An 11,467-nucleotide genomic window follows, 5' to 3' on the forward strand; every position below is an offset into this window, starting at 1 on the left:
AATGCATCTTGTGGAGTGTGGAGATACGAAATGCCTTTAAGACATATTTCTTGGTCTCCACACCCTCGCTTGGACCTTGTGTGAGCTCACAAGTAAATCTTAGCCCTTCATCTCGAATTCATCCTAGCCATTCGTTTTCCTCTCCTCTTCCTATAAAATAGGGCTCCATCCCTTCATTCAAAACATCTTGAAATCCAGTAAGTTTATGCTACCCTTTTGAGCCCAGGAAATCATCTTGGCAACTTGATCATCTCATCCTTATCATTTTTCAAATCTATTCCATTTATGCACAACATTGGAGAGCCATTCACATCCAGCAATCAAAGGAGCACATCAAGTGGAGCATTATCAAGGGGCACCTTCACTTCATCAAGCTCAATCTGAAGAAGGTAAAATAGCAAGGTGAAATGGTCTTTTAATAATATTTTAGCATTCTGCATGTTTATTTCGTTATGTTTTGATCATTTGACCTTCAAATATGTTTTCCCCTCTTCAGAAATGATCATAATCATTATTTTTTATTTGTTAGCCTATGTATCTTTTCATCATTATCATCATAATTTACATACATTTTATTCTTTGTGGGCATGAACTGTCAATGCGAACATGTCTGGGTAGGAATTTTTATGCTAGGAATGCTCCTATTTTGCTTCCCAACTCACTCAAATGCTCAGGGTCATATCATAGTGGTGTTTTCTCTTAAGTGCCCCGAGTTCAAAAAATTAACTTTGATGGGTTGCTTCTTGGAATCAAGGAAACATATAAATGATCCATTTGAACCTACAAGATCACACGAGGACTCTCTACAATAACCTATGTCAAATTTTTAATAATCAAAACATTTTCCTAGGGCAACAATCTTTTAGTTCTCAAATGGATCATTTATATATGTGCCCGAGATTCCGAGAAATAATGCATCGAAGTTAGTTTTTTGAACTCAAGGCACTTAAGAGACAACACCACTATGATATGGTCTTGAGAGTTCAAGTGGGTTGGGAAGCAAAATAGAAGCATTCCTAGCATAAAGCTTCCTACCCAGACATGTTTGTATTGGCAGTGTGTGCCCATGATGAATAGAATGAAAATAGTAATGTGAATATGTCTGGAATGTTGACCAGTCAAATCTCTTGATGGGTGTGAGGTAAGTGTTAGAGATATTGTCACTATTATCAGAGATTGGGAGATATTAGTGTTGTTTGTGTGTAACATTAACGATAGTATGTTAGTTGAGTTTTGGTCATTGTTGTTTATGTGAATGTTGTTTTGAGTTGGGATGGGGTTAGTATGGTCCAAAGGTTGCATGTTAAAGAGTGGGTTATTGAATTGTAGGTCATACATGAGTGGCACAGATGTGCTAACATGAGTAGTATAATGAGAATTGTTAACTAATGGCATACTTGTAACCAATTTTTGAGATGAGGATTATATGTGGGAAGATCATAGATTTTGCAATATGGCATTGACATTGGGTTCTTTCACCATGGAGACATCAAATTTGGCGGGAAGTCTTGCTCTATTTTGTGCAAATAGTAGAAAATATCTATTTGGATTAGTTGACAAAGGTGCATTCATGACTACAATCACACAAGGATCTTGGGATGCATCATCAATTTCTTCTTGGGTGGTGTCTTTTTGAATATTTTGTAAATAAAATTCATCACTAGGGGTGGCAACAAGGATCCCCTTCAAGGTGCTTGGTATGAACTTGAAGATGACCTAAAATTCATGGTGCTAGTAGGATTATAATTGGGATAAAATGTTGGGTCCATTGTCTTTTTCGTAAGTGATCATGTGTTGAGCACACAAGACTTCGGGATTTGCTATTTTTTGGATCGTGATTGTGTGTTGACCATGCAATATTTTGAGATTCACCTAGTGTTATGCCAATGGGTACAAAAGATAAAGCTAAAGTGGAGGTTATACTAAGGCACTATGAACCTATGGTAATGCAAGAAAGTCATACTATGTTTTTTTTAAAATTTTAAATTTTGGGGATGAAAATGAAACTAAGAGGACAAATCAACTATATTTTTAGGAATTTTGAAGTTCAAGGATAAAAATGCAACTAAGAAAACGATAATACAATCTTATGTTTTTGGGATTTTTGAAGTTTAAGGATGGAAATGCAACTAAGGAAATGAGAATGCAATCCTATGTTTTTGGGATTTGTGGATTTTGAAAACATGTTTGAATGCAAAACTATGAATGCCAACCTAAGCGATCAAAAGGAGAATCTAAACCTTACATATCAAAATGATGTCAAGGGGGTGGATTTGATAAAGTGACATATTTCACTAGAGTTATGAGCTGCAGGCTTGACTTGTTGATAAGGTCAAGATGTCCTAGCAATGGCTAAAGTATGAATCAAGATTTGTTTTCTAGGTTTGTAAACTTGTTTAAGGCTAGTATGCAAGATAGCTTAATGATGAAAAGGTGAAGAGGCAAGATGAGATTCGAGTTATGACAAATAATAATCTAAGCCAAGGGTGATAATCTATACGAAGACTACAAATTGGGAATGTAATTTGAAATAAAGGTTAAGGACCAATTTTAACTAAGATGATCCTAAAAGGTACAAACCTAGATTATGAATGCTATGTCTAAATGATGTGTAGACGTAATTTTTAGTGGTTTTGATAGTTTTGATGGTTTCAATAATATGGTTTGGATCATCATAGAAATGTTTGGTTTCAAGTCTCAAAAATCCTTCCCTACTAGTCAAATGCATCATATTTACTTGTGAATGTGTCATATATTAGCTTGAATACGTCACATATATAGCTAATTATGCTTTGGATATCAACAATCGCATAAAAAATTAGACACATGAATTATTGTAATGTGAAAGATTATTTTAGAAAATTGTGTGGCAGATTTCTCAATTGTGTTGTAGATTTGTTAATTGCAGTATTTTGGTTTTCCTATGGTTTTATTTCAATTTTTTATCAGTTTTGATTTTGTAAATAATCTAAAAACACAATAGATAGTATGGCTATTTAAATCTAAAACTCAGAGTATGACTAGGGGCTACTGGGGGCCTATATTAGCCCAAGTTTTTGAGTATTTCACTAATATATCACATTGAAATACGATCATAAGCATGCATAACTTAGTACTTAGGTTGTTGTTTGACCAAGACCAAGCAATAAAATACCTACTCATAGTTAATAACTAGAGGTCTAGTGGCATGGGTTGAATGTCAAATGGCTCACCTTTTCTCTTATCCTGAAGGTCCAAAGAGCTCACAAGGCAAGAAATTTCTACCTTACCGAGGGAGGTGCATGTTGAATATCTTATGAGTATGATCTACATCACTTGCACCAGTCAAACAATATCAAAGGTTGGCCTCTTAATTCACTAATGGTTTCTCGTGGGGGACCTCCTAAGAACACCAACATGTGACAAGAATATTGAGACCCACTATTATTGAATCAAGCCATTGTGATCACACTTGATTCCAAACCCCTTTGTAACCTCCATCACTAAGGAGTACAAGGAAATGCCTAATACATCAATGATCAGATTGAGCTACATATTTTTCTCTCGCCCATTTATATAGCCCATCATATATACGTGCTTAAGGGTAATCCTTGAGATGATGAAATCCCCAAGCAAGCCTCCTACTTAAAATTAAAAAAGAATAATATTGTGATTTCTTTTACAGCCAAGTTCCACAAAGGTGAGGGGAGAGGATGCATCTCAAAACCCTTGGGTAACACAAAATAGATGTGCAAGTGCAGTGGATACATAAGAAAATCATTTTTTAACCTTAGAAAACCAAATGTTATCTAATCTGAAAATCAAGAACACTCGAGTTTTTAGAAATTTTTTTTGACGATGCCCTACAACAAAAATGTTAGAAATTTTTGCTCAAAATCATTTCTCCTTATTCACTAAAATTCTACACAAACAATCTGGATAAAATCAATCTTTGATCTAATGAACAAAAAGGATAGGAAATATAAACTTCAAATGACAAAAAAACCTAATGTTACATTTTGTTTCTTACCAGATGAATGCAATATAGATTCGATGTATGCATTGTCAATACTGACAATTGGAGCATGAATAAGGGAAAATATGGTGGAGGATTCTTCAATTGCATCATGATTAATTGTTAAATCTACAAACTATAAAACTTGCAAACTCTAAAACATATATATTTTAGATTAAGTGAATGTGTAACAAATTTTATGAATGTGGCACACATAGAGGCAATTGTGATAGGGATACATGCAAATACATCATAGATTGTGCAATTTCATCACTACATAACCTATAACCCATAGAATCCAAAAAATCACAAAACTCATCAAATTAGGGCAAGAATTCACATTGAGTTCACCAAAATGTACGATGAAAAAATTAGCAATCATGTAAGAGATTATAAGAGCAAGCACACAAATCTTAATAAATTTTAAAAGATTATAATTGCATCAATAGAGGAAGGCAAATAAATGTAATAAATGAATTAAAAAAGAAGAAGCATGAAATGCAAACCAAAATAGCATCCTTGCATGAAGCCTGCATTATTCTTCTGACTTTTGTGTTATATGGATTTGGCTCTCAAAATTGTAGCACTTCAGTGGGCAGTGTGATCAGACAAAATCTTGAAGACTGTGGTTGCTTTTGAATGATGATGATGATTGCATTTATTGATTATGAGTTAACTGACTTCATGATTGGATATGATTGCTCAGTTAATTGACTTTACTAGTGTATTAAGAGAATTGATTGAGCTATTAAGTAGATTGATGAATCTGTTAGAAGAGGTGATTATGAGTTGAACTCAAAGTCAATGGCAATTAAGAGGACTTAGTTAGCTATTCAAATAATAAAAATTATTTAAGCATATATGCATTAGGAGAAATAAATAAAATAAATATTTTATTATTTTTTAGAGGAATTTGATTTTTGAAAATGGAACTATTAAATAAATAAATAAATTTATTTAATTGTAGGAGACTTAATTAGTTAATTGAATAATGAAATTAATTATTTAATTATGAGAAGTGGAGGATGAGATTTAATCAAATAATAAGAATTATTTAATTAATAGTAGAAGAAGAAATTGGTAATGGGTGGCTGCAAGAAGTTGAGTCCCACTTTTGGGCAAAAAGTGGAAGTGTTTTCTCTGTTTTTCAAATTTTTTGTCGATTGATGTCAAAATTTGATGCACTTAGAGATTGAATCTCAAAAAACTTCACTAATAGAAAATGTAGTGCTTGGAGTCTACTTTTCAAATATGTAATTTATTTTAATACCCACATGGTAGAAATCACTTTTTTGTACACATGTTTAAAAACCTGTTTTTCCAAATGCCTGTTTCAGGACCATATCACACGTGTACGACCACCCTTTTTTGATGCAAATAAATGAATTTTTGCAAATCCTTCTGGGAAATGATACCTAAGACACCAAATATTGATGAGAATATTTTTTCTTATTTTTTTGTTGAATATATTTTTTTTTATTAATTTTTAACTGACAATAAAGTATATTTTCAAAACATCGGGTGTACGACCACCATAATTTAATGAAAATTTCATATTTTTCAATTTTTTTTTAATATTCAAAAGAATTGTATGTAGATCGATGTCATATAATTTATTTTTCTAAAATCCTAAAAACAAAAAGTTATTAAAGGTTTAGTGAACCTTGGTATTTTAGGTTTAGGTTCCACTTTTAATTAATAAATAATACAAAAATAGTAAAAATAATCTTATCACTATGACATTTACATTTCTAAAATCAGGATGCTGAAAACTCTAATGGGTTTTTGTTTTGTCCAAAAATTCAATCAGAAAGGCCCTCAAAAAATTAGGCCAAGGTAGAAATCTGATGTCGTTTTACCTTAGTCATTTTTTGGAGGTCCAAGCATAGGCTTGGTGGGACCAAGCCTATCCCAAAGCCAAAAAAAATGCTAAGGGTTGTTTCCCGCTCCTAATTTTAACAAACGGGCACCCGTTTTTTAAATTCAAAAAATGGGCGCTCGTTTCGCTTTGCACCGTTGAAAGCGAAACAGGCACCCGATTTGAAAAAAACGGGAGCCCGTTTAGCTTCGGGAACCCAAACCAAAACGCACGCACGTTTCCGAAAAACATGCACCTGTTTTTGAATGGCTCGGGCAACCGAAGCGAAATGGGTGCCCGATTTGTAAAAATCGAGCACCCGTTTCTAGCGGGCTCTTTTCCCAACCCGCGGACTTCCGCGGGATTGGGACCCAACTTTGTGCATTTACCCTAATTAAATAATTAAAAAATAATTTAATTACAAGTTGAGGGAAATTTTGATTTTTGTATTCAAAATAGAAGAATTAAGTTAATTTAATTAAATAATTAAAATTATTTAATTATTTTAGAGGAAAGTTATCAAAGCGTTGTGTTGTAGCGTCGAGACAATTTTAGGTGTCTACAAGACTGATCTATTCATAGCGTTGCTTCAACATGTGCATCGTCTCTTGTGTTACAATATGAGATCCCCCAAAAAAACTTAAATTATTACACCTTACACAAAAGGCACCAACTTAAAGATGCCAACATTTTTAAGATGTGTAATTTTTGTATTCATAATATTTGCATAAAAGTAGGTTGTGTCTATCTTAAGGTTCTATTTTTGAGTTAACATGGATAGTCCAAATCATTCCTTCTTTGGTGTTGACTCATTTTGGGAAGTAGGGCTCAATGGAAAGGATTCATCAATGCTCATTTATGAAGAGAATATGATATAATCCTCCTGGTGTTTCAACCACCTATGTATTGTAGACCACTTTGATGTAATATAATTACCATTTGGAGGAGGTTGATGATGTATTGGTTACAATTTCTCATGTTACAATTACCATATCACATTGTTTTGAGAAATTTGAAACCAAAGCAATTGTATACTTATCAAAATTGCCAAATAAAATAAATTAGATTGTGAGGAATGATAGGGACTCATTACAGTGTCATTTATCATTGATTATGCATCATAGATTTTAAGTGATCTTGGTGCACTATTCTTTGTGCTTTTAGACACATGGAACAATAGACACTCAAATTTAAGTTTTGTTAGCTCCTTGTGGAGAGCATGCAATCTAACTTCTAAACAATGTAACTATAATTATCTATAGCTCGAAAATAATCTAAGATAAGATCAATGAGTTGGATGTTATGTATATTGATATTTTACAAACTACCTAAAAATATTTGAAGCTTGTCTCCTTTTGACTAGAAATTATCTTATAACTATTGATTATGTTTTTTGAAATGTTGAATATATATATATATATAGTTGTTGTAGAATATCATTCTCTATATGTAAACATTCTTTTAGATCAAAAGTTTGTTCAACTCGATATTTCCTTTATCTATAATTATGCCAGTGAAAATAAGAGAGTTGCTTGCTGCTAACAAATCTATGACTTGATACGAAAACTAATATTAGACTATGTGACAAAGTTGTAACATTAACACCAACTATTTGATTCCTCGATAAATGAAAATGCAAATCAAGAAATTAACTTATCATTTACAAGTTTACAGGATATGAAAAGAAACTCAAGGGAAATTCAAGTTTATTCTTGTATGCATGTGCTTTGTACAAAATTACAAATATATTAATGTCAGACTCTCAATATGATTTCCCCAAAACGCGTTGCACGTTGGCACTCACCACACCCAAATTCATCCCCCGCCCCCCCCCTCTTCCGCTTTCCCATTTACAACTAAACAATTTCAGATTCCTTTTACTTTGATGACGTCGCGTAGGGAATGACTCTGCTCACTCTGAACACATACACACCAAAAATTCATAAAAAATCACCATTGAAATGCTCTGTTTGTTAAATCTAGATCACAAATCAAGCAAGAAACTCAACATACCTATCCTTCCGTTTCTGCAGAAATCGTTGAAGGGATAACTTCTTCGCTATTGGAAGATCTGCATGACAAAATTAATCAGTCGTTAATGTACCGTAAAATTGTTTCCGTTCTAAGCTGTCGGAAATTTGAGTGCATTAAAACTTACTGGCATTTGATGTTTCGATAGCGTGGCTTTGCTTTGCTCCTTGTGTGGATTCTTCTGGATTTGAAACACTTTTCCTCAGAAGATTTGAAATGTTTGAAGGAGTGGAGGAAGGCAGAGCATCTTCATTAGCGGCGGCCAGCATGATTATAGCCTCAGCCTGTGGATGAATGAAAATATGAGCTCAATTTTGAAAGGAGAACCAAACTGCATAATGTCTCGAATTTGGGAAAACAACATACTTCTCTGGAAGAAACATCATTATACACTTTCACTGCTCCATTGTAGAAAATCGTTAGTTGGGGGGACGAAGGATTGGTTGTAACATCTTCACAAATTTCTGTTTTTCTATCCAACAAAGCCGATTCTTGTTTACCATTGGATTGAAACCCTAGAGGATGCTGCGGAAACAAATCCATGGTCTTAATTCCTTCACAAACCCCAATATGACCTTCACTGTGAAAATTTTGTGAATCGCTCCTACATCCGTGTGAGAGCACTTGTTGCAGCATATAGGGTTTTATCTTTCCCAGGCATGACTGCATTGCTGCATACATTAAACCCCAAACAACATCAGTATTAAAGAATGAATTCTATACCAAATTTTGTACAAAGATAACTTACATCGCTTGTGCAGAAGATGTTGGTGGGAATCCAATTGGGGGCTGCCATTCTCATCACTTCCGATTCCCAAGAAATCGATGGTGAAGAGCTGAGGTTGAGACATGTCGAACCAAAACAGAGGGAGAATTTGGTGGAATTGAATAGATGGTGGTATGAAATGAAATGATTTGATGAGGAATGGTATTTAAAGGAGTCAGAAAGCGAAGCAAAGGCTGTATTCGGCGGCAGCCTAAAAACCATGGGGCAAAAGGAGTTAGGAGCCCCAGTTTGCAAAGCTAAATAAAGTGCACGTGAGGTGAAGAAGATATTTTGTTGTTTGGCCGGTTTAACAACAATATTGTCACCGACATGTTATTTATCCGCGTGGGGATTAACCAATATTTCAACCAAGGGTTTACATTGGAGAAGGGAAATGATTATGATGTCCACTTGAATGATTTTGATGTGACAATTTTTTCTATTTATTAAATAAATTGGAAATCATAGATAATTATCTTGAAATTTTCAAGAAAACACTTTTTTTTCTACTGCATAGTCACTTTTTTTTTTTTAGAAGAAATGTTTATAAAATTTTTAGTTTATTATTGGAATGCGATAGATATGTAGAGTTATGAGATGGTATTTATTAAATTGGTTATTCAAAAGAAATTTGAATTGATTTGATTTTTTTTATTTAGTGAAATGAATTTTTTTTTAAAAATAAATCTATAGATTTATTGTGTTATTTTTTATTTAAATTTATGTTTATAGAAGTAATCTTTTGTGAAAGTGAAAATGATCTTTAACACATATAATTGAAGTGCAATTCATAAAAATAAATCAACAAATGATAGATTGTTGAAATTTGTTTATCTCAATTTCTTTATAGATGAATATGTGTGAAGACATGAGTTTTTAATAAATAGGTAGTGTTTAATAACACCTTTTGGTAATTTATTGAATTGCAAAGCTGTTTTTGTAAGAATAAGTCATAATTGATTTACAAATATGTGTCACCATGGATGTACAAAAATGTGTCAATAAATATTGTAGAGATGTCTTTGAGTCTTTAGTTTGTTTTCAATTGGCTATAACTAGTGAGTAAATTCCTTAGCACAATTACAAGATGTTGTTGATTTGTTTGTATTTATATATATACATACTACCTTGATAGATAAAGAGTGTGAGAACCTTACAATTGTTCTTATATTTCTAATTTGGTATCAAAACACCATTGTCAAATAAAGCCACAATGATCTTTGATTCAAATAAAGATTTTGGTTTTGAGTTATATATTATTTTCTAAAGGTTGTGATTAAAGTCAACTAAATTAAGGTGTTATAATATATATATTTGAATATGGAGTTTGGTGTGGTGAGCATTGAAAAGGCCACACATTCCAATTGAATTCCATTTTAGAAGAATTTGTCAGTGTCAAAGAGAAATAGATTTCAACATTAAAAAAAGGTAGTTGCCACCAGGGTAACTGCACAAAGATGGTGAACAAAAAGGGGGTATAAGTGGCCACTTTTTTTTTTCTTCTGAAAACAGGTAAACCTGAACTTCAAAGAGATATTTGAAGGTCATGCACTCAAAAATAAGAGTTGAGAAAATAATAAGAATTATAATACCCTGAATCAAGTTTCTGAAATACTAAATTTTTTAGAAATTGGATAAGATTAAGAGGGTCAAACCTTTCACGCATGAAAAATTGTTCCTAAGTTTTTCAAAAAAATATAACATAGTTGTTTACATGCGTTCCACAAAATATATAATTAGATTTAGTATTTTGCAAAACCCTTTGGTAGGATGATAGGTAAGAGTGAAATCTAGAAGTTGTGTATTGTTTTGTAATTTTCCGTTGAGTATTTTTTTTAATGATTTTTTGGAGTGACTGCATCTTGAAAATTTGGTACCTGTTCGTGTGCTGGGCATAACTTGTATCAAAATAATAAAAAATTCAAACTTTATTTTTTAAAAGTGTATAGAATCTAGTGTAGAACAATAATATGTAATTTATTTTGAATTTGGTCAATCATATCAAAAGTTATTAAAAAACTGGTAGACATATGTCTGTGAGGACTGTCAAGGCACTGATAAAGAAAATTAAAGTTTACTATGCTAATGTTGTCCAAAAATAGAAAAAGTTATATGGTCAGAAAACTAAGAAGATGTGTAAGATTATGGTGGTAATTTTTGAGATACCCACTTGATCATTTGTAAACTTGATGACGACAAAGTCGAGAAATCATGTTGGAGGATGAAAAAACGTGTAAAGGGACAAAAATGGGGGGGAAATGGGCTTGCAAGCCTTAGGGTCGTTTTCCAACCCTCTTACCAAGCCAAAACCCGCATGGGTTTTGAAAAACAAAAAGTACTATTCGCAGTTCTAAATAACCCGTACGGGTTTTGTAAAACTAAAAATATTTTTTTGTGTTTCACAAAATCTGTATGGGTTATGAAGACATAATAATGTATGATTGTAAACTTAGCATTTACTACACATATGTTAGACATACCTAATATGTGTTTATGTATGTATATATGCATATCTATAGTTATATATATACATATATTTATTTAGATATATGTATATATGCTTGTATACATGCATGTATCTCTTCTTTTCCTCTCTTGATCGTTTCCTTCCCCCATCACCATCTTTGTCTATTCTGAGCCCTTATTGTCCTCCTTGAGTTCTATCTCATCTCTCTCCCCCTCACACTTCTCTGTTTTTCGATTCTCTCACCCTTTTCTCCTTCTCGTTATCTCTCTACCTCATGTCTCTCACCCTCTCCTCCTCCTGCTCTCTCTCTCTCTCTCTCTCTCTCTCTCTCTCTCACACACACACACACAC

At 33.0% G+C, this 11,467-nt stretch overlaps 1 protein-coding gene across 1 annotated transcript; it reads right to left on the reverse strand.

Annotated features, from left to right (window-relative positions):
* Positions 1–7,615: 7,615 nt before the first annotated feature.
* LOC131055913 (protein TIFY 3B-like) lies at positions 7,616–8,892 on the reverse strand. Its single transcript, XM_059213227.1, has 5 exons — positions 8,632–8,892; positions 8,250–8,554; positions 8,011–8,167; positions 7,866–7,923; positions 7,616–7,769 (listed from the first exon to the last, which is right to left on the reverse strand). Exons 1-5 carry the CDS (start codon positions 8,732–8,734, stop codon positions 7,730–7,732), a joined length of 663 nt encoding a protein of 220 aa, XP_059069210.1. The 5' UTR covers positions 8,735–8,892; the 3' UTR covers positions 7,616–7,729.
* Positions 8,893–11,467: the final 2,575 nt, after the last annotated feature.

The sequence above is a fragment of the Cryptomeria japonica genome, chromosome 10, assembly GCF_030272615.1.
Source record: "Cryptomeria japonica chromosome 10, Sugi_1.0, whole genome shotgun sequence".
Taxonomy (NCBI): domain Eukaryota; kingdom Viridiplantae; phylum Streptophyta; class Pinopsida; order Cupressales; family Cupressaceae; genus Cryptomeria; species Cryptomeria japonica.

What these genes read in the sequence shown, in the direction of transcription:
- LOC131055913 (XM_059213227.1), bottom strand. Translation starts at nt 8,734, where the DNA reads ATGTCTCAACCTCAGCTCTTCACCATCGATTTCTTGGGAATCGGAAGT. An exon ending in ACATCTTCTGCACAAGCGAT is followed by an intron (nt 8,555 to 8,631) that starts GTAAGTTATCTT and finishes TAATGTATGCAG; the next exon opens with CAATGCAGTCATGCCTGGGA. An exon ending in ATGATGTTTCTTCCAGAGAA is followed by an intron (nt 8,168 to 8,249) that starts GTATGTTGTTTT and finishes ATTCATCCACAG; the next exon opens with GCTGAGGCTATAATCATGCT.